The 24,700-nt window shown below is 40.3% G+C and overlaps 1 protein-coding gene across 1 annotated transcript in view; it reads right to left on the bottom strand.

Moving 5' to 3' along the window:
* LOC126252297 (fatty acid synthase-like) overlaps positions 1-24,700 on the bottom strand; it is a 338,172-nt gene that overhangs the window by 185,765 nt on the left and 127,707 nt on the right. The window contains exon 14 of the mRNA XM_049953179.1: positions 4,430-4,538. Within this exon, the coding sequence (XP_049809136.1) occupies positions 4,430-4,538 (109 nt within the window). The remainder of the gene's footprint in view (positions 1-4,429; positions 4,539-24,700) is intronic.

Raw genomic sequence — 24,700 nt, 5'->3', positions numbered from 1 at the left:
ATTGAAAGCATAATTTAAAGAAAAAATAACAAAAGTTCCACATTACATAAAATTACTACACAGACAGAAGTTATCTGGACTAAATGCCAACTGTCGCATGAGTGGAAACATTTTGTTAGCTATTGATAAAAGCATAATATATTTTGACAAAAAAATATTTATTTCAAAAACACTGTTTGCAAAAGAAACTAAAAAAATGTACAACTTTCAAGTATAAATTTGAAATTAATTTAAACAACAATTATTACCCTTTTGTAGCACCAACTAATAAGTTCCAAAAATGTATACTTCTCTAAATTTATGTTTTAATCATAAAATTACTGTAATTAAAAAGTGTATTGCTTGAGAAGGTTTTGGCATGAACAACTATGCTGTAAATAGAAGTAAATCATACCAAGTGCATTCAGATGCTCAGATGTTATCCAGCAGAATAGTTGTTCAGATTGTTAAGAAGAGCTTTGTCAAAACTTATTTTGATGTGGATTTTAATTTTGTTGACATTTTTAAATGTTTAAAAGAATTATGGACAGAAATAATCATCAAGAGTTAAAATGGTGAACAGTGTTTCAATCAGTACAAGAACAAACATACTCCTGTAGACAATGGCTAGATATCAAATGAAAATGATCCACAAGAGAGTCAGAAAATATAAGTGAAAATATTCTAGTATTTGTAAATGAGGGTAATTTGTAATGTAAGAATTGATAGCGCATCATGTCCACCCATTCTGTCATGTGACATCCTTTCATGGTCAGCTAATCTTGGCCAGTCTCTTACTACACCACGAATACATTTCACATCTATGCCAGTGTTGGTTGTATGCTTATACTGCTATCTTTGTCGTCCTGTCAGTCAGCAATCCTGCCAATTGTGAAGTGCACTCGCCTGTTTGGTTCTTAAATGCTGCTCAAATTCGCAGCAGCTTTTTGAAGTTTATGGTGCAGGTTTAATGAATGATGGAAATGTGCATAAATGGTGTAGGCTGTTTAATGAAGAAAGGGCAAATGTTCATAATGAAGAATGATCTGGATGGCCTAGTGTCATGAATGAAGACTTGACAGAAGAAACTGGTGAAACAATTCGCCAAAATAGACACTTTGCTATTGATGAGCTGCATCAGAAATTTCCACAAATTTCAAGGTCAGTAGTTTTATCATGCTGTTACTGACTAACTTCACAACAACAAAAATGTGTGCGAGATGGGTGCCAAAAATGTTGACAGAAGAACACAAAACAAAGCAAATGACACATTCTTTGTTCATTTTGGGGTGCTGTCACAAGGATGGTGACAAATTCTTGCATCACACTGTGACCGGTGATGAAACATGGATTGCACATTACACTCCAGAGAGTAAATATCAATGCGGTGAGTGGCATCATTCAAACTCCCTGATCAAGCCATGAAAATTCACACAACAACCTGCAATATGGAAATGCCAAGTTTTTAGGGACCGGAAAAGCATTATCCTGTTCGACTTTTTACTAAGAGGGATGTCAATAAATGCTAAGAGGTATTGTGAAACATTATTATGGCATAGGCACGTTATTCAAAATTGCCAGCAGGGACTGCTCTCTAGTGGTGTCTGCTTCATGACAATGCTCGGCCTCACACTGTGGCAAGAAAAAAAGACACAACTGAACAAATTTCATTGGGATCATCCACCATACAGCCCTAAGTTAGTACCATCAGACTTTCATCCATTTCCAGAACTGAAGGCATTTCTTCATGGAAAGCACTTGGAAAATGATGACATGTTAAAAGAAACTGTTACTATATACTTTGACAGTCAGGTGGCAGAGTTCTTTGATGCTGAGATCCAAAAGCTGATGCCATGACCTGACAAATGTCTAAATGTTCATTGTGACTATGCTGAGAAGTGAAAAAATGTTCATGTTGTAGTTTGTGATACAATTTACATTAATAAATAACATTTCTCTTACTTCATTACAAATTAATCCTTACTTTAAAAATTACCTTTGTAGTTTCTTCCCAGCAATACTTAAATAGTGCCACATGAGTTTTTGAAATGTACCAGAAATACATTTACAATAATTAATGTTCAGTTTTATGATTATCATCATTCTGGAGGAGGTCACAGTACAATAAGTGATCTCTTGTCCAGGATGAATATTAGAATATGCACAGTTTACATGGATACACATCTGGAAACACTGTAAGATTTCAGATTTATTATATAATGGTAAGATAGAGATTTTTGAAATAGAGTTTAAACTAGAACACATTTTTAGGGGCATATGTGGACTCTGACCACAATTTACTGGTTGTGAACTGTAGATTAAAGCTGAAGAAACTGCAAACGGTAATAATTTAAGGAGATAGGACCTGGATAAACTGAAAGAAACAAATGTTGTAGAGAGTTTCAAAGGGAGCATTAGCGAACGACTGACAAGCGTAGGGGAAAGGAATACAGTACAAGAAGAATGGGTAGCTTTGAGAGATGAAATAGTGAAGGCAGCAGAGGATCACATAGATAAAAAGATGAGGGCTAGAAGAAGCCCTTGGGTAATTTAATTGATGAATGGAGAAAATATAAAAATGCAGCAAATGAAGCAGGTGAAAGGGAATTCAGACGTCTAAAAAATCTGCTTGACAGGAAGTAAATGGCAAAGCAGGAATGGCTAGATGACATATGAAAGGATTTTGAAGGATATATGACTAAGCAATGATAGATACTGCCTACTGGAAATTTAAGGAGGCCTTTGGAGAACAGAGGAGCAGCTGTATGAATATCAAGAGCTCAGATGGAAAACCAGTCCTACGTAAAGAAGGGAAAGCTGAAACATGGAAGTATACAGAGGTTCTACAGAAGGGAAATGAACATGAAGCAATATTATAGCAAAGGGAGAAGATGTATATGAAGATGAAGTGGGAGATATGATACTGCAAGAACAATCTGATACAGCACTGAAAAAACTAAGTCGAAACAATGCCCCATGAATAGATGACATTCTGTCAGAGCTACTGATTGCCTTTGGAGAGCCAGCCATGACAAAATTCTTCCATCTGGTGTGCAAGATATATTAGACATGTGAAAAACCCTCAGACTTCATGAAGAATATGATAATTCCAATTTCAAAGAAATCAGGTGCTGACAGGTGTGAATATTGCTGAACTATTAGTTTAATGAATGATGATTGCAACATACTAACATGAATTCTGTACAGAAGAATTAAAATTTGGTAGAAGGGAACATCAGGGAAAATGAGTTTGGAGTCAAGAGAAATGTAGGAACATGTGAGGCAATACTGAGCCTATGATTTATCTTAGAAGGTAGGTTAAGGAAAGGCAAAACTGCATTTATAGCATTTACAGACTTGGAGAAAGCTTGTGACACTGTTGACTGGAATACTCTCTTTGAAATTCTGAAGGCAGCAGGAGTAAAATACAGGCAGTAAATGGCTATTTACAACTTGTACAGAAACAAGGTGGCAGTTATAAAACTTGAGGGGCATGAAAGAGAAGCAGTGGATGAAAAGGGAGTGAGACAAGATTGCAGCCTATCCCTGATAATATTCAGTCTGCGCAGTGAGCAAGCAGTAATGGAAAGCAAACAAAACTTTGGATTAGGATTTTAAGTTCAGGGAGAAGAAATAAAAACTTTCAGTTTTGCTGATGTCACTGTAATTCTGTTAGAGATAGCAAACCAAGTATTTGGAAGAGTAGTACAATGGAAAAGTCAGTGTCTTGAAAGGTATGTGTAAGATGAACATCAACAAGAGCAAAATAAGGATAATGGAAGGTAGTCAAATTAATTAAGGTGATGCTGAGAGAATTAGGTTAGGAAATTATACCCTTAAAGTAGCAGATGAGTTTTGCTATTGGGGCAGCAAAATAACTGCTGATACCAAAGCAGAAATGATATAAAATGTAGACTGGCAATGGCAAGAAAACTTTTCTGCAAAAGAGAAATTTGTTAAGATCAGATATATATTTAAATGTTTGGAAGTCTTTTCTGAAAGTATTTGTATGGCGTGTAGCCATGTGTGGAAGTGAAACATTGGTGATAAACAGTTTAGACAGAAGAGCTGCAGAAGAATACTGAAAATCAGAAAGGTAGATCACATAACTAATGAGGTGATACTAAATAGAATTGGAGATAAAAGGCATTTGTGGCACAGCCTGAGCAGAAGAAGGGATTGGTTGATAGGACACATCCTGAACCATCAAGGAATCACCAATTTAGTGTTGGGGGGAGACCAAGAGACGGATGTCGAGAGCAGATTCAGAAGGATGTAAGTTGTAGTAGTTACTCAAAGATGAAGAGTCTTGCACAGGATAGAGTAACTTGGAGAGCTTCATCATACTGAAGACCACAACAACATCTGGAAAGAAACATTACACACTCATTTGTTTACAGTTAAATGTTTTGCATTAAGAGTTTTTATGCATACAAAATGTCAGAAGTACCAGTGGATGGAAAAATACTCGCCCTCTGAAAATGCACATTGTGAAAAAGGACTGGTAGCTTCTCATACTTGATGCTTTTATGCGCTGCCAGTGTCTTCCAAGCGAGAACCTGGGAACATACAGAAAATATTACTATACTGTAAATATAGGGATACTAAATCCTTGGTAGAATACAAATAATGGAAGGGGTAATGTAACAACACTCTATATTTGTTTCCACCCAAACCCACATAATCCTGTGGGTTCAGTTTTTATTTTCTTCTGTCGAGCTGAGTCTCCTGCCTTGCAACAATTGTGCATTTTCTGCACTATGTATATCTCATTTTGATTGCTGCTTGGTGCCAAAAGATTGCAGCACATGCAGTTGAGTTTCTGAAGACAAAACATCATGCCATCATCAGTTTATCACTTCATATTTAGGTTAAATTGAGTTGTTCCAGTGATCTCTGGCTAGGACTGTTGGGGAAACAAATATGTAATATCGTACTATCAACAGTTATCAGTAATCTTATATCCATACATAATAATTTTGTGTAATATTGTACTATCAACAGTTATTAGTAAACTTATGTTCATGCATAACAATTTTGTGTTTAATTTGTAATAGCGTGGTTGTACAGGTTGGGTTTTTACAGCATAACATTATCATTGAATAGACATTGTTGTGCGCTTGCTTTATCACTGATTTTTGCATATTTCTAATGGAAAGACTTGATATACATTAGCTTTGTTGGATACAGATCTAACAAAAGATCAAATTTGTTTTATATCAGAGGATTCTGATTGAGTGCTGTTTCATCTAGTCTCTACTGCACTTCATAGATATTCCAGTTGTCAACTGCTGGCTTCTCTAAAGAGAGCACTGCTGTGAAAAACAGACTGCAAAAGGAGCATTATGGATCCTCTTAAATTTAAGAAGTCTCTGGCAGAGGCTCTTTTGGCTTGCCAGTCAGAAAGACGAAGGGCAGAAAAATGTGAAGTACTGTTCATAAATGAGTTAGGTGCCTCAAAAAAGACAAAAATGTACATACCTCATCCAAGACCAGATCTGGGAAAGCAGTACAGCGGGTACGATCACTGGCTCACAGTTGATGACATTTAATTGTTAAAAGGCTGCTCCAGTTACTGATATTGAGTTTATTTAAGTCTACAAGTGATTTGGGTCTTCACACACACAAGTGATTTTCAAAAGGATCTGAAAACTGAGCTGCAATGAATAAAGGTCACATGATCATTTGACCTTGCTCCAAAACAGAACAGTTTTCAGATCTGCTTGAAAATGGCCTTGTTGTGAAGACCAAAACCAGTCATGGACTTATGTAGTATATATCAACAGCTGAAAGGGCCTTTCATTAATCGAATATACAGTTGTAGGGTAACAGTTCAGTTCAAACATCTTGAAACTAATAAGGATGACAGTTTATCATCACTAACATGTTAATATGAGAGCTGCAAAAGCAGAATTAAAACAAAATGCATAAAATGAAATCAATACCTCTGTCTTGAAGAGGGAAAGGATTGTTTCAAACTCTTTCATAAAAAGTGAAGCAGTCTGTGTTTTTATTACAAGCCTTATGAACTTGACATGATTATTACATTTTTATAACATAAAATATGAGTTGTTAGAATTTATATCAAACAAAAGTAAAGTAAGAACAAGTTTCTATTCATTATTATTCTTCACAGTATCACACATATTGCAGTACGTCAGACGACAATTAAGCTGAAATAAAACCCAACATGCACTATTATGCTAGTGGTTTTGCCATTACATTTTTATTGAAATAATTTTTTTACTATTTTTTGTGTTACCTAATATGTCATAATATTCAGATACTTCAACTGAAGTCAACTTTTTAAAAACAAAACATTTTCTTGGTGCAAAGTGATGTACTTAAGGTATTGAGGCATCAACAGACAAATGAACAGGACTCAGAGCATTGCTGAGTTTTCAGACAAAACCTTTGCCGATCTAACAGAATACCTATGTGTGCACATACACACATTGTGCAGAATCATTTTCCTGGCTACCAATAATGAGCTGGGACTGCAGGCTGGCTGCATGGCAGAGAAGGACAAGGGCTAGCAGACAGTGAGGCCAGAAGGATTGCTGGAGCAAAGGTGGCATTTCATCTCCTTTACGCACAGAGGTTAGTGCTAGGGTGTAGGATCCAGGTTCACAGGTTATGAAGCCACCATTCACGTTGAGTATATTGTGCTCAGTAACAAGTGCCATCTCTGCTTTTAGTCACTCCCAGCTGTGGTCACTGATTCAGGTCAACAGCTGGGTTTTGGTCATTCCCACATTAAATGCTGTACAGAACTTATAACAGACCTGATTTGACACAGCTGTTTCCACAGGTGGCCCTGCCTCTGATGTGGTAGGATATGCCTGTGACAGGACAGGAGTAAAATGTACTAGGTGGGTGCATAGTACAGATGCAGGCCTTGTGTGTGGGATGATTGTTGGTAGGATGTTCCTCATTTCCATGACGACAAGCAGCCAAAACCCTTGCAAAGGTTGTTCTAGTTCAGGGTGATACTGAGTCATGAGGGGAGCGCTGCTTTGCAGTTGGTTCATGGGGGTGATGGGGGTGATTCGAGGATCAGTTGCTTGTGTAAATGTGGTAAGGGAAATCTGTTTGTTAACTAGGTTTTGGAAGTAATGCCTGTCTGTGAAGGCCTTAGTAAGACCTACAGTTTACTGAGCAATAGATTGCTCATCACTTTAGATGTGCTATCCAAGGCTGGCCAGACTATGTCTGAGAAACATTTTAGTGTGGAAGGGATGACACCAATCTAAATACTGGTAGTATTGGTGATTAGTAAGTTTGCATGCATAGAGGTTTTTATGCTTCCACTGGTGAGGTGGAGGTCAACATCTGAGAACATGCCATGCTGTGTGGAAGAGCACCAGGTGAAACAGATGGTAAAGAAGAAAGTATTGAGTCTCTGAGGGTATGAGAATAAAATGTCTTCACCCTGGGTCCAAATCATGCACATATCACCAACAAATCCACACCAGACAAGGGGTTTGGGATTCTGGGTGACTTTGAAGGTTTCCTTAAAACAGACCAGAAACATGTTAACACAGGAGGGCATCAGGTGTGTATCCTTGGCTGTGTCATGGACTTGTCTGTGTATAATCCCTACAAACAAGAAGTTGCTATGGATGTGGATGTAGTCTGTCAGGTGTATCATGAATTAAGTGATGATTTGGAGGTGGTAGGCTGTTGGAAGAGTTAGTGTTTGAGAGTGCCAAGGTCATCAGCATGGGGTATGTCACTGTATAGGGTGGTGGTATCAACAGTAACAACTAGGGTTCCAGATGGTTAAAAGATGGTGAAGCAAGTGGTTAGTATCTTTGATATGGTACGCTAGGCTGCAAGCAATGGGTTGGAGGCATTGGTCAATAAGAACTCAGATTCTTTCAGTGGGGGCACAGCAACCAGTTAAAATGGGGCATCCAAAATGGCTAGCTTTATGAGTTTTGGGAAGCATGTAGAAGGTAGGTGCACTTGGGGTACCTAGGGAGGGATTCTGGGATGGACTGAAGAATTTCTGTAGGGATTGGAGGTTATTCTGCACTTCTGGGACGTCATAACTGTGGCAGTAAGAATCAGACAGTTGACAGAAACCTGCAGTTCATTACATCTGTGGTGGAGCCTTTGTCTGGAGTGAGGATGATTAAATCAGGGTCTGACTTAAGGGTGCAGCTGGGTATCATTTAGTCCATCAAGAAATGGAAAATCAAGGCTAGAGTATAACAACATTATGAAAAGAATAGTCAGTACTCATCATGTAGTGGAGATGCTGAGTCACAGATAGGAACAACAAAATACTGCCAGAAAGTAAGCTTTTGGCTAGCAAAGGCTTTCATCATAAATAGACACACCACACACACACACACACACACACACACACACACACACACACACACACACACACATCTCTCACAAACGTGACCACAGATCCTAGCTGCTGAGCCTATGTCCTCTATCTGCAACTCAGCATCTCCACTATATAGTGAGTAGCAACTGTACTTGTTGCTGTGGTCTTCAGTCCAGTAACTGGTTTTATGTAGCTCTCCATGCTACTCTATCCTGTGCAAGCTCCTTCATCTTCGAATAACTACTACAACCTACATCCTTCTGAATCTGCTTAGTGTATTCAACCCTTGGTCTCTCTCTGCAATTTTTACCTTCCGCACTTCCCTCCAATACTAAATTGGTGGTCCTAGATGCCTCAGAACATGTCATACCAACCAATCCCTCCCTCTAGTCAAGTTGTGCCACAAATTCCTCTTCTCCCCAGTTCCCTTCAGTGCCTCCTCATGAGTTACATGATCTACCCATCTGATCTTCAGAATTCTTCTGTAGCACCACACCTCAAAAGCTTCTATTCTCTTCTTGTCTAAACTATTTATCATCCCTGTTTCACTGCCATACCCTGGCTACGCTCCATACAAATACTTGCAGAAAAGACCTCCTGACACTTAAATCTATACTCGATGTTCACATATTTCTCTTCTTCAGAAATGCTTTCCTTTCCATAGCCAGTCTACATTTTATATCCTCTATGCTTCAACCATCCTCAGCTATTTTGCTCTCCAATAACTAATCTAATTCCCTCGGCATCACCTGATTTAATTCAACTACAATCCATTATCCTTGTTTTGTTTTTGTTGATGTTCATCTTATATTCTACTTTCAAGACACTGTCCATACCATTCAGCTGCTGTCCCAGGTCCTTCGTTGTCTCTGACAGAATTACAATTTCATTGGCAAACCACAAAGTTTTTATATCTTCTCCCTGGATTTTAATGCCTACTCTAAATTTTTCTTTTGTTTCCTTTACTGCTAGCTCAAATACAGATTAAATAACAATTGGGATAGGCTGCAACCCCGTCTCAGTAACTTCTGAACCACTGTTTCCCTTTCATGCCCGTCGACTCTTATATCTGCCATCTGGTTTCTGTACAAGTTGTAAATAGCCTCTCGCTCCCTGTATTTTACACCTGCCATCTTCAGAATTTGAAAAAGAGTATTCAGGTCAACATTGTCAAAAGCTATTTCTAAGTCTACAAATGCTAGAAGTTTAGGTTTGCCTTTCCTTAACCTACCTTCTAAGATAAGTCATAGGGTCAAAATTGCCTAGCGTGTTCTAACATTTCATCGGAATCCAAACTGATCTTCCCCGAGGTCAGCTACTACCAGTTTTTCCATTCATCTGTAAAGAATTCATGTTAGAATTTTGCATCCGTCATTTATTAAACTCATATCTCGGTAATTTTCACACATGTCAACATCTGCTTTCTTTGGGATTGGAATTATTATATTCTTCTTGAAGTCAGAGGGTATTTTGCCTGTCTAATACATCTTGCTCACCAGATGGAAGAGTTTTGCCATGGCTAGCTCTGCTAAGGCTATAAGTAGTTCTAATGGAATGTTGTCAACTCCAAGGGCCTCATTTCGACTTAAGTCTTTCAGTGCTCTGTTACATTCTTCATGCAGTATCATATCTCCCATTTCATCTTCACCTCCGTCCTCTTCCATTTCCATAATATTGCCCTCAAGTACATCACCCTTGTACAGACTCTCTAATAGTCCTTCCACCTTTCTGCTTTCCCTTCTTTGCTTATTGTTGGTTTTCCATCTGAGCTATTGATGTTCATACAGGTGGTTCTCTTTCCCCCAAAGGTCTCTTTAAATTTTCTGTAGGCAGTATCTATCTTACCCCAAGTGATATATGCTTCTACATCCTTACATTTGTCCTCTAACCATCCCTCCTTAGCCATTTTGCACTTCCTGTCGATCTCATTTTTGAGATGTTTGTGTTCCTTTTCGCCTGCTTCATTTACTGCATTTTTATATTTTCTCCATTCATCAATTAAATGTAATATCTCTTCTGTTACCCAAGGATTTCTACTAGTCCTTGTCTACCTGATCCTCTGTTGCCTTCAGTATTCCATCTTTCAAAGCTACCCATTCTTTTTCTTGTGTATTTCTTTCCCTTGTTATTGTCAATTGTTCCCTAATGCTCTCTCTGAAACTCTTTATAACCTCTGATTGTTTCAGTTTATCCAGGTCCCCTCTCCATAAATTCCTACCTCTCTGCAGTTTCTTCAGTTTTAATCTACAGTTCATAACAAATAAATTATGGTCAGAGTCCACATCTGCCCCTGGAAATACCTTACAATTTATAACCTGGTTCCTAAATGTCTGGCTTACCATTATATACTCTATCTGAAACTTTCCAGTGTCCCCAGGCCTCTTCCATGAATACAACCTTCTTTCATGTTAGTTATCATTAAGTTATGCTCTGTGCAGAATTCTACTAGACAGCTTCCTTTTTCATTCCTTACCCCCAGTCCATATTCACCCACCACTTTTCCTTCTCTTCCTTTTCCTAGTATCGAATTCCAGTCCACCATGTCTATTAAATTTTCATGTCCCTTAAGTATCTGAACAATTTCTTTCATCGCATCATACATTACTTCAATCTCTTCATCATCTGTGGAGCTTTTTTAAACTGACTATTAAACCCACTCCTGCATTACCATTAGTTGATTTTGTATTTACAATCCTGTATTCACCTGACCAGAAGCCTTGTTCCTCCTGCCACTGAACTTCACAATTCCCACTATATCTAACTTCAATCTATCCACTTCCCTTTTTCAATTTTCTAACCTACCTGCCCAACTAAGGGATCTGACATTCCTCACTCCGATTTGTAGAATGCCATTTTTGTTTCTTCTGATAACGATGTACTCCTGAGTAGTCGCCACCCAGAGATCGAGATAGGGGACTATTTTACCTCCAGAATATTTTACCTAAGAGGACGCCATCATCATTTAACCATACAGTAAAACTGCTTGCCCTCAGGAAAAATGATGGCTGTTCACAGTACTATCACAGCAAGGCCGTTCGGTTGATGTTACAAGGCCAGATCGGTCAATCATCCAGACTGTTGCCCCTGCAACTACTGAAAAGGCTTCTGCCCCTCTTCAGGAACCATACATTTGTCTGGCCTCTCAACAGATAACCCTTCATTGTGGTTGCACCTACACAAGAGGTTTGTGATATTCAGAAGGGATCTAGGAAAAGAGAATGAGGCCCAGGGATTAATTGAAGGTATTAGAGAGGATCTGGTTAGGAGGGAGTATGTGACAGGCAGGGTTGGACAGATGTATAAACTGGAAGAGGCAAGGAATCTTGATTAGCTTTAAATAATGTGCTGCAGATGAAGACAATCTATTCCCCAGAGAAAAATTCTTTAATACAAAAGAACATATTAATTACTCCTTCAAAGAGGATTTCATTTAAACTTTGTATGTACTTTGGACATTGGTTAAATAGGTTGATATCCATAAGACAGGGGTTGTTGTCTGCACCTTTTGTGTTATTCATTGCTAGGGGCTAATTACAGTCTCTCCATGTGTTAGCAAATATGTTTATCTTTGTTGAAACTATTGTACTGCCCATATTTTAAAGTTAGTTGCATGCTTTTAGAAATATATATTGATTGCAATGTAAGTAATTTCTTACTTTAGAACACCTTTTACATGCTCATTATACCTGAGATTGCACAGAATTCTAACTGCCTCCTTCTGGAGGATGAATACTCTGTTTATAAGCTTGGATGCAGCACATCCACTTACTTCAATTCCATATGTGACACACAGATGTTGAAATGTGCTTCCATATGCATACATGTACTTTCAAACAACTGACAATTATGTACTGATCTCATGCTGGCTGCCAGATACCTTGTAACTGTGTCATCTGAACAAGACACAGCCAGGGAAAAAGCACCATAGGGGCAAAGATGCCAGCTGCCATAGAGACTCGTGACTTGAGCAAGATCCACCGCCATCACAGGTAGCGCTGAGGATGAAGATATCAACTATGCCTCGGCCCACCAATGAAAGGATGACAACAGACAGAAGTCTACTCAGAAGATAGAAGAGCAGCTCTTGCCCACTTGGGTACAGATCATCGTTCATGGCTGACTTAGGCAGGGAATGTTGTGTAGTGAACTCTTAGAAGTGAACAGATAGTTGTTGGAAAATGCATTTGCTATTTACTGTAAAGTTTTACAGTAAATAGCAAATGCAATTTACCTATGATGATTTGCACTTAGCCATTGAGGGCCTTTTTTGTGTTTTACATGCAGTATTGCAGACTTCATTATTCAACAAGTCACCAAAACAAGTAAACCTTTCTCACTCATATGTATGACTTTGTTACTAATTTGCTGGAGTGTTGTAGAACCTTCATTCTCCTATCCTGGGGCATAGATATGTCAAAATGGCAGGCAGAAATTGTCTTAGCAGTGTACTACACCAGAAGCTGTTTCAAAAACTCACAAACTCAGCCTACCATAAGAACACTGGCAACTCGGCCTCCACAGCAGTAGTGACAAGGTCTTTACAAAACTGCAGATGAGGGCTTACAAAAGGGATGGCATCAGTAAACTGCTCATTTCCTGAAAGAGACATACATGCATTCCAACAAAAATGAGTGACACACTGTAGTGGGGGTGGCAAGGTGAAAGGGTCTTTACAAAACTGCAGATGAGAGCTTACAAAAGGGATGGCATCAGTAAACTGCTCATTTCCTGAAAGAGACATACATGCATTCCAACAAAAATGAGTGACACACTGTAGTGGGGGTGGCAAGGTGAAAGGGTCTTTACAAAACTGCAGATGAGGGCTTACAAAAGGGATGGCATCAGTAAACTGCTCATTTCCTGAAAGAGACATACATGCATTCCAACAAAAATGAGTGACACACTGTAGTGGGGGTGGCAACATTCATATTCTGCTATTATGAATGGAAAAAGGAACGGTGGGTTGGATTTTTAGGTTTTCTCTAACTACCTGAAGAAATGGTTCCTCTGAAGCAGTTTATTCCCAAAGATAACATATAAAAAATTTGACATAATTACAAATGCAGTTGCTCATGAAGTTAAATAACTTCCAACACGATTTTTACACACAAGGGCTTTACAGGCAATACAGCTGAGGGTCATATTAATGGGATAAAGGGAAAGAGTTAACTGGTGTGCTGTTTCCATGTCTGTTTAATTAATCCTGTGTGCCCACTATCATGTTTGTCTCCATCTCACCACCAAAGATTCACACAGTTCTTTCATTTTGCACTCGTTTGCTCAAAATGTAGGAGGTCACATGTCCCACGATAAAATCTTAACTTTTCATTGCCACATTCCACAAAACACTGCCAAAATCTTTCCCCACCATACAACAAGATTGCAACATCCTCCTTTTATCAATTGGCTTCCACGTAAGGCAACCTTTGGAATTTTATTTTCTGATTGGCAAAGTTAGCCAGAGCGTCATTCCACATTTGGTGATATTTTAGTGACATTGGTTGCAACTGCTTGTTTCTTCCTTCCTCTGGATGCTGGAATCTGGCAGTGGTTCTCACTAATTTCATGCCATTTCCCACCAAGACACAGAAATTTCAAGTGGCCACTTCTGGTCTCTGAGTAATGGAACTGCAGTTGCTGCCATAACAAATCTCCAGCTTCAGTGGTGCCATGTGTATAGGCACTTCATAGAACACTTTCATGGAGGACTTGGTGACCGCAAAATGAATTGCGAAGCAGTGTGAATCCATTATTGGATTTCTAGTGCTAGTGCATTTTATTGGCATATTGTGATCTGAAAGCTTGTTCCTGTCCTCCACTCATGCAAGCAATGCATAATTAATTCCAACAGAATATTGGCTTCTCACCTGTGATCTCCATGGATTATTACTACAGTCATTGCCAGTTCAAAAACATTTTTCCACACAAGTGACTTATCATTTAGCATCCCGACCTTCCCTCTTTTTCCCTCACACACTTCCACATACATCATTATTTTGCTGCTAACTGAAATGCACCGCTTATAAATCTTACACTTGTGGCACTGCAAGAGGCCACTATCAACTGTGCTATATATTGCGTAGAAATCTTACAGTTGTGCATCAGCTGGGTCCCCTCTCAGATTGATGCCACAAGTAGTATCTTGTGTTGCTTGTGTCTTAAACTGGCTCTGATTACAATACAATGGTGCATAAAACATCACATGTAATTGTTCATAATTCAGTCTTGTGTCACTGTTCTTAATGCATAACCCGAGTTTCTTATAGTTTGGCACAAAAAAACAATCTGATGTTCCCAAGCCAGACACCTATCTAACATTACACTATGAAAGTGGCCACACCGTGATTTACCATAGCTCTACTAGAGCTACACTTCATAATATTGTTAGCCTCTTCTTGTTCAATTTGCATAACCTGATAACTCTCTTTTATGTCTGACTATAAGAGACTTTTATATGAAACCATAAGTTTACAGTAGCAACTCTTGAGAATCTGGATCAACTGCATTAGATTTGAAGATGATATTACCATAATAGCTGATAATGAAACACAAAATATGCACAATATGCTTTCTAAATTTGCAACAGTCCTGGGAAAGTTGTAACTTGGAATTTATAGCCAATAACTCAAAATTGTGATACTAAAAATATCAAATTCAAAAAGGACACCTGACACAAAACAGTGGGAAACAAAAAAAAAAGTTGATAAATTTTGTTAGGTAAACACCTTAAACACAGAAGATATAGCATGGAAATCAGAAAACAATGTAACAACAAAATATGCTTTCACTGAAAGCTCTGGAGGGTACTTCTCTATGGCTCTGAAAGCTGGACACCAGTGAAGACAGACAGAAAGTGCTTAAAAATACAAGAAGTTAGTTAGTTAGTCAGTTAGTTACAAGTTCCATGGATCATGTTGTATGACAGATCGTATTGCTGTGGAATGAGTCACTTTACATTCACATCACAAATTAATTTGTGCATACAGCTACATTCTAAATCTTTCTAAGTCTTTTTTTTTTATTTTATTTACCTTTTTAACAAAAAGAAAAAAAATACAGATCTTTATGCTTTACAGTAATAGTAGTTCTTCTACTGAATAAAAGGAGTTGTCAAGGAGAAACTTTCTCAGTTTGTTATCAAATTTTACTTTGCTTTCTGTCAGACATTGTATATCACTGTGTAAGTGGTCAAAAATTTCTGTTTCAGCATTGTGTATCCCCTTTCATACTGAAGACAACTCTGATGAGGAGTAATGAATGTAATTTTTGCTTTTGGTATGGTAATTATGTGCCTCATTGTTTCTTTTGAATTGTTGGGTGTTATTTACAATAAACTTCATGAGGGAATAAATATACTGTGAAGCAGTAGTTAAAATACCCAACACCTTAAACAGATGTCTACAAGGTGACTGTGGGTGAGATCCACGTTTTATTCTTACAGAACATTTTTGTGCAACAAAGACTTCAAAAGATGAGTTGCTGTAGGATATTATTCTGTATGACATTATTGAATGAAAATATGCAAAATATGTCAACTTACTGATTTGTCTCTCCCAAAGATTTGCAAGGACTCTAAGCAGAAATATGGCTGAACTAAGTTGTTTTAGGAGCTCCAAAACGTGTTTTTTCCCAATTTAAATTCTCATCAATACAGACCCCTAGGAATTTTCAATTTTTTACTCTCATCGTTCGTGTAGTAGCCATAGAAATGCAGAAATGAATATGCTGTGTCTTTTGAAAACTGAGGATGAGACCATTTGCAGAAAACCAAGCAATGATACTTCTATGAGCTTTGACAAACTGCCTATTGGCTTCTGTCTCGGGTTCTTCGGCCGACGTTCATCTAATGATTTTTCTGACGTTTCGCCAGCACGAGTGGCTGGCATTGTCAAAGCTTCACCCTTCATTGACGGTGGTGAACTGGCAATGGAGGGTGAAGCTTTGACAATGCCAGCCACTCGTGCTGGCGAGACGTCAGAAAAATCATTAGATGAACGTCGGCCGAAGAACCCGAGACAGAAGCCAATAGGCAGTTTGTCAACAAGTGGCCACGAAAGCCTTAACAATTTTGTTCTATGAGCTTTATTTACTATTTCTTCTGTTTCTGTGTGTATGATTGTATTGATAAAAATAGTAGCATGCCTTTGGAAAAAATTAATGAGCAACAACTGAACTGAAAGAAAAATCATTGAAGATGTATTCAAAGAAATCAATTAGCAAAGGAACCTCAGAACAACTACTTACAAAAAGGAAACTGAGGCTCTCGAATATCTATATTTAAAACACACAATGGCCTAGGAAAATAACAGTAGAATTTGTATTGGAGGAAACAAAACATCAAAATTCTCAAGAAATAAAGAGGACAGCACAAAATAGACAAGAGTAGTTATAGCAAAAATGCATAGCCTTTAGAATTTGATGATGGTGATAACAAATAAGGTGCATTATCTATAATATGTAGACAGTGGAGTTTACTTCTGTATTCAGTTCTTGACTGATTATTGAAGATAGAGCATTATATGTTGTAGAAAACTTGGATCAGGCATTCAGTATATGCTGCAAAAGACAAAAAGGATATGCCACTCTAAATGCAATGACCTATTATCCTGTATTGAGTGCAGTATCACAAGGTATGCCTCAAAACTCCATTCTAGAGCCAGTCTTCTTTGTATTCTATGTGGATGACTTTCCCTGGATAAATTCTCCAACAAATATTTTGGCAGATAGTACTTGTATTAACTTAATCTGAAAATCACAAAATACATTATTGTGTAGTTCAACACAAAAAATTCAGTATACCAGAGAATTAAAGTGTATGATAAAACATAAAGAATGGAAGAAGTTGACAAGGTCAGATGCCTTGGATTACTCTGGGACAAAAATTTACGCAGCATACACTTGTCAAATTACTATCATGTAAATTAAGCAGTTGTGCTTTTGCATTGAAAATACTTATAAATTGTACTGATATCAACACACAAATAGCAGATTATAGTTATTCTGAATCTGTCATTAGGCGTGATAAAGTTTTCTGGAAAGTTGAAGGACTATATCTTGGGCACTGAAGCTACAGAAGAAAATTGTTAGATATATGTATACTGCACTGTCAAAAGAATCTTGTTATCCACTACTTTTGAATCTACAAGTCTGAACTGTCCCTCCCTTATAAATGTATGACATTATAGTCATATCGCACAGCAGTTAAAATCATATATATATATATATATATATATATATCTGAAAACAAAGATAATGTGACTTACCAAATGAAAGTGCTGGCAGGTCGACAGACACACAAACAAATACAAACATACACACAAAATTCAAGCTTTCGCAACAAACTGTTGCCTCATCAGGAAACAGGGAAGGAGAGGGAAAGACGAAAGGATGTGGGTTTTAAGGGAGAGGGTAAGGAGTCATTCCAATCCCGGGAGCGGAAAGACTTACCTTAGGGGGAAAAAAGGACGGGTATACACTCGCACACACACACATATCCATCCACACATATACAGACACAAGCTTGTGTCTGTATATGTATATGTGTGGACGGATATGTATGTGTGTGCACAAGTGTATACCCGTCCTTTTTTCCCCCTAAGGTAAGTCTTTCCGCTCCTGGGATTGGAATGACTCCTTACCCTCTCCCTTAAAACCCACATCCTTTCGTCTTTCCCTCTCCTTCCATCTTTCCTGATGAGGCAACAGTTTGTTGCGAAAGCTTGAATTTTGTGTGTATGTTTGTGTGTCTGTCGACCTGCCAAGGAAAAATATATGTAAAAACAAAGATGATGTGACTTACCGAACGAAAATGCTGGCAGGTCGATAGACACACAAACAAACACAAACACACACACAAAATTCAAGCTTTCGCAACAAACTGTTGCCTCATCAGGAAAGAGGGGAAGGAGAGGGAAAGACGAAAGGATGTGGGTTTTAAGGGAGAGGGTAAGGAGTCATTCCAATCCCGGGAGCAGAAAGACTTACCTTAGGGGGAAAAAAGGACAGGTATACACTCGCACACACGCACATATCCATCCACACATATACAGACACAAGCAGACATATTTAAAGACAAAGGGTTTGGGCAGAGATGTCAGTCGAGGCGGAAGTGAAGAGGCAAAGATGATGTTGAATGACAGGTGAGGTATGAGTGGCGGCAACTTGAAATTAGCGGAGATTGAGGCCTGGTGGGTAACGGGAAGAGAGGATATATTGAAGAGCAAGTTCCCATCTCCGGAGTTCGGATAGGTTGGTGTTGGTGGGAAGTATCCAGATAACCCGGACGGTGTAACACTGTGCCAAGATGTGCTGGCCGTGCACCAAGGCATGTTTAGCCACAGGGTGATCCTCATTACCAACAAACACTGTCTGCCTGTGTCCATTCATGCGAATGGACAGTTTGTTGCTGGTCATTCCCACATAGAATGCATCACAGTGTAGGCAGGTCAGATGGTAAATCACGTGGGTGCTTTCACATGTGGCTCTGCCTTTGATCGTGTACACCTTCCAGGGTTACAGGACTGGAGTAGGTGGTGGTGGGAGGGTGCATGGGACAGGTTTTACACCGGGGGCGGTTACAAGGATAGGAGCCAGAGGGTAGGGAAGGTGGTTTGGGGATTTCATAGGGATGAACTAACAGGTTACGAAGGTTAGGTGGACGGCGGAAAGACACTCTTGGTGGAGTGGGGAGGATTTCATGAAGGATGGATCTCATTTCAGGGCAGGATTTGAGGAAGTCGTATCCCTGCTGGAGAGCCACATTCAGAGTCTGGTCCAGTCCCGGAAAGTATCCTGTCACAAGTGGGGCACTTTTGTGGTTCTTCTGTGGGGGATTGTGGGTTCGAGGGGATGAGGAAGTGGCTCTGGTTATTTGCTTCTGTACCAGGTCGGGAGGGTAGTTGCGAGATGCGAAAGCTGTTGTCAGGTTGTTGGTGTAATGGTTCAGGGATTCCGGATTGGAGCAGATTCATTGCAACAAACTGTCCATTCGCATGAATGGACACAGGCAGACAGTGTTTGTTGGTAATGAGGATCACCCTGTGGCTAAACATGCCTTGGTGCATGTCCAGCACATCTTGGCACAGTGTTACACCGTCTGGGTTATCTGGATACTTCCCACCAACACCAACCTATCCGAACTCCGGAGATGGGAACTTGCTCTTCAATATATCCTCTCTTCCCGTTACCCACCAGGCCTCAATCTCCGCTAATTTCAATTTGCCGCCACTCATACCTCACCTGTCATTCAACATCATCTTTGCCTCTTCACTTCCGCCTCGACTGACATCTCTGCCCAAACCCTTTGTCTTTAAATATGTCTGCTTGTGTCTGTATATGTGTGGATGGATATGTGCGTGTGTGCGAGTGTATACCTGTCCTTTTTCCCCCCTAAGGTAAGTCTTTCTGCTCCCGGGATTGGAATGACTCCTTACCCTCTCCCTTAAAACCCACATCCTTTCGTCTTTCCCTCTCCTTCCCCTCTTTCCTGATGAGGCAACAGTTTGTTGCGAAAGCTTGAATTTTGTGTGTGTGTTTGTGTTTGTTTGTGTGTGCATCGACCTGCCAGCACTTTCGTTCGGTAAGTCACATCATCTTTGTTTTTACATATATTTTTCCCACGTGGAATGTTTCCCTCTATTATATTGATATCAGTAATTTGAACCCAACAATTACGTTTGTTATTGTCACTGTTGCATTTCGAAATCTTTTCTGTCGTCTTATTTTCTCTTTCTGTTTTTGCCAGTAGTTTCACTTTGTATTCACCTTCTCCTTTTTACCGTAATCTGCTATACAATTTTATCCCGCCTATATATACTTAATAATACGTAACCCAATTCCAAACCATAACCAAAAAATTTTTTTACCGCTTTCAACACTACCGCCGCTATAAAATCCACAATTTCTAGTTCACAAACAGTTCCTTTCACCTTTTAAACAACCATTTCGGCTAATTCTAATGACTTTCGCTTTATTTCCATTTCCGTTTTTCCCACATCACTGATAATTTTTATCCGCTTCCCACAGGTTTTAACGTCATTATTTCCTCGTCAGACAATTGTTAGCCTCATTTTCATAATCTGCCACCACAAAACCACTCCTTTTAATATATTACACGCAGTTTTTTCGAAATTTTCCCGAATTTCTCCGTCCTTTAACGTGTTTTGGCGGCAACACAACCACCTAACCTTTGTGCACATTGCTGTCTACCAACCCAAGTCCAACATAGCCCAGCTGTAACCAACACCTTCTCACCTTTTTTCACACCAGATCTCCAGTTACTTTCCAGTCCACCTTTATCTCTTCCCATATATTTTTATTTTCATTTTCATTTCAGCCTCATGTTACACTTTCCACCTTCTAATACCATGTCACCCTCACAACACCCCTACAACGACCCCATTAAGTTTTATTTACATTCCCTCCGCAAACATGCCTTCGCCCTATCCAGATTACGCTCCCATATTCTATTTTCTCAGGCTTGTCTGACATTTGGCATTACCCCCAAAGGCCTCACACTTATAGTTCCCATCTCTGGCTGCAACCCTTCTTTCCATCAGTCCCTATACCAGTTCCAAACTGAACAATCCATTGCCCTCACCCACCTAATCCTTCACCTACACATCAACTCAGCCAATGAACACACCCGTCAACTCCTATCCTTAATAAAAGTCCTTAATCTTTCCTCTCCCACATCCACACCGGCTGTTCAGAGCATCCTCCTACAGGCCAACTGTAAATTAGAACAACATGCCACCCTCCACCTCAAAAAACTATCCAATCTCCTGGTTTCCCACCTCCGGAAAGGCAACTCACTCACCCTTCACAACCTTTCCAGCAAACCTCAACCTCCTCTCATTGCACACCAACCCAGTCTCTCCCATCTACTCAATCTCCCACTTCCAGCTCCACTCCCTCCAAAACCTCAAAATTCCAATCAACACAACCTGGAACCACAACACCCCAATTCAGTAGTTAACCTTTCCTCCAAACCCCTCTCCCAATCCGAAACCTCTGTCCTATCCAAAGGCCTCACCTTCAGCCCCACTCCCAGATTCAACCAAACAGCCCTCGTCAAAGATTTACTGTCCTACACCCGTACTCTCTGCTGGAAATACCACTTTGCCACGAAGAAAAATGATCCTAATCCTACTCCTAATGATCCAACTCCCCAAAACACCGTCCAAATTGAACCCTGCCTGGAACAGTTCCGTCCTCCGTCGCAGCGGGACCCACCTCCTCTTCCTCAAAATCACCCTCTCCAAACCTTCCAGGAATTTCTGACTTCCAGCATTGCATCTCAATCCTTCTTAAAAAACGTTAATCCTACTCCCAACATCACCACTGCTGAAGCCCAGGCTATCCGTGATCTGAAGGCTGACCGATCCATCGTCATTCTTCCAGCGGACAAGGGTTCCACGACCGTGGTACTTGATCGTCGGGAGTTTGTGGCTGAGGGACTGCGTCAGCTTTCAGACAACACCACATACAAAGTTTGCCAAGGTAACCCCATTCCCGATGTCCAGGCGGAGCTTCAAGGAATCCTCAGAACCTTAGGCTCCCTGCAAAACCTTTCACCTGACTCCATCAACCTCCTGACCCCACCGACACCCCGCACCCCTACCTTCTACCTTCTTCCTAAAATCCACAAACCCATTCATCCCAGCTGCCCCATTGTAGCTGGTTACCAAGCCCCCACAGAACGTATCTCTGCCTACGTAGATCAACACCTTCAACCCATTACATGCAGTCTCCCATCCTTCATCAAAGACACCAACCACTTTCTCGAACGCCTGGAATCCTTACCCAATCTGTTACCCCCGGAAACCATCCTTGTAACCATTGATGCCACTTCCTTATACACAAATATTCCACACGTCCAGGGCCTCGCTGCGATGGAGCACTTCCTTTCACGCCGATCACCTGCCACCCTACCTAAAACCTCTTTCCTCATCACCTTAGCCAGCTTCATCTTGACCCACAACTTCTTCACTTTTGAAGGCCAGGCATACCAACAATTAAAGGGAACAGCCATGGGTACCAGGATGGCCCCCTCGTACGCCAACCTATTCATGGGTCGCTTAGAGGAAGCCTTCTTGGTTACCCAGGCCTGCCAACCCAAAGTTTGGTACAGATTTATTGATGACATCTTCATGATCTGGACTCACAGTGAAGAAGAACTTCAGAATTTCCTCTCCAACCTCAATTCCTTTGGTTCCATCAGATTCACCTGGTCCTACTCCAAATCCCATGCCACTTTCCTTGACGTTGACCTCCACCTGTCCAATGGCCAGCTTCACACGTCCGTCCACATCAAACCCACCAACAAGCAACAGTACCTGCATTATGACAGCTGCCACCCATTCCACATCAAACGGTCCCTTCCCTACAGGCTAGGTCTTCGTGGCAAACGAATCTGCTCCAGTCCGGAATCCCTGAACCATTACACCAACAACCTGACAACAGCTTTCGCATCTCGCAACTACCCTCCCGACCTGGTACAGAAGCAAATAACCAGAGCCACTTCCTCATCCCCTCGAACCCACAATCCCCCACAGAAGAACCACAAAAGTGCCCCACTTGTGACAGGATACTTTCCGGGACTGGACCAGACTCTGAATGTGGCTCTCCAGCAGGGATACGACTTCCTCAAATCCTGCCCTGAAATGAGATCCATCCTTCATGAAATCCTCCCCACTCCACCAAGAGTGTCTTTCTGCCGTCCACCTAACCTTCGTAACCTGTTAGTTCATCCCTATGAAATCCCCAAACCACCTTCCCTACCCTCTGGCTCCTATCCTTGTAACCGCCCCCGGTGTAAAACCTGTCCCATGCACCCTCCCACCACCACCTACTCCAGTCCTGTAACCCGGAAGGTGTACACGATCAAAGGCAGAGCCACATGTGAAAGCACCCACGTGATTTACCAACTGACCTGCCTACACTGTGATGCATTCTATGTGGGAATGACCAGCAACAAACTGTCCATTCGCATGAATGGACACAGGCAGACAGTGTTTGTTGGTAATGAGGATCACCCTGTGGCTAAACATGCCTTGGTGCACGGCCAGCACATCTTGGCACAGTGTTACACCGTCCGGGTTATCTGGATACTTCCCACCAACACCAACCTATCCAAACTCCGGAGATGGTAACTTGCTCTTCAATATATCCTCTCTTCCCATTACCCACCAGGCCTCAATCTCCGCTACTTTCAAGTTGCCGCCACTCATACCTCACCTGTCATTCAACATCATCTTTGCCTCTTCACTTCTGCCTCGACTGACATCTCTGCCCAAACCCTTTGTCTTTAAATATGTCTGCTTGTGTCTGTATATGTGTGGATGGATATGTGCATGTGTGCGAGTGTATACCTGTCCTTTTTTCCTCCTAAGGTAAGTCTTTCTGCTCCCGGGATTGGAATGACTCCTTACCCTCTCCCTTAAAACCCACATCCTTTCGTCTTTCCCTCTCCTTCCCCTCTTTCCTGATGAGGCAACAGTTTGTTGCGAAAGCTTGAATTTTGTGTGTGTGTTTGTGTTTGTTTGTGTGTCTATCGACCTGCAAGCACTTTCGTTCGTGACTTACCAAATGTAAGTCACATCACCTATATTTTTCCTACGTGGAATGTTTCCCTCTATTATATCCAAAAACAAAGATGATGTGACTTACCAAATGAAAGTGCTGGCAGGTCGATAGACACATAAAGAAACACAAACATACACACAAAATTCTAGCTTTCGCAACCAACGGTTGCTTTGTCAGGAAAGAGGGAAGGAGAGGGAAAGACGAAAGGATTTGGGTTTTAAGGGAGAGGGTAAGGAGTCATTCCAATCCCGGGAGGGGAAAGACTTACCTTAGGGGGAAAAAAGGACGGGTATACACTCGCACACACACACATATCCATCCACCCATATACAGACACAAGCAGACATATCATGAATTTCTGCTGATAATTCCCCGTGGATTTATATGAAGTCGTTGATCTCTGTGGAAAGTGTACTAATATTTTCAACAAAATGAATACAGGTATCAATCCATACAGACAGACAAACTGATAGTACAATTTATGGCTTTTTACCACAATTTTTTACAGTAGAGACGGAAGCATTTTACCATATCTGCTTTAATAACAATGCATTCTCTGAATCTGTACATGTGATAGGGTTCAGTACTCTATACCTGGACTTAAGGAGAATTACTAATAAGTGAATCAGTAATCCAGTAAGATAAGAGAACAAATCTTTCAGATTTAGAATCAGAAGCTGTTCTATGAAGATTTCAGAAAGAGGAGCAGCACAAACAAGATGTAAATAGGCAACAGAATTTGGAGGAAAGAGTTACCTAATTCATTTACTTTCTCACTAACTAGCACTCACATTC

This window comes from Schistocerca nitens, chromosome 4, assembly GCF_023898315.1.
Source record: "Schistocerca nitens isolate TAMUIC-IGC-003100 chromosome 4, iqSchNite1.1, whole genome shotgun sequence".
Classification (NCBI taxonomy): Eukaryota; Metazoa; Arthropoda; class Insecta; order Orthoptera; family Acrididae; genus Schistocerca; species Schistocerca nitens.
The sequence above is the reverse complement of the archived record's forward strand: the minus strand, read 5'-3'. Positions and strand labels throughout refer to the sequence as shown.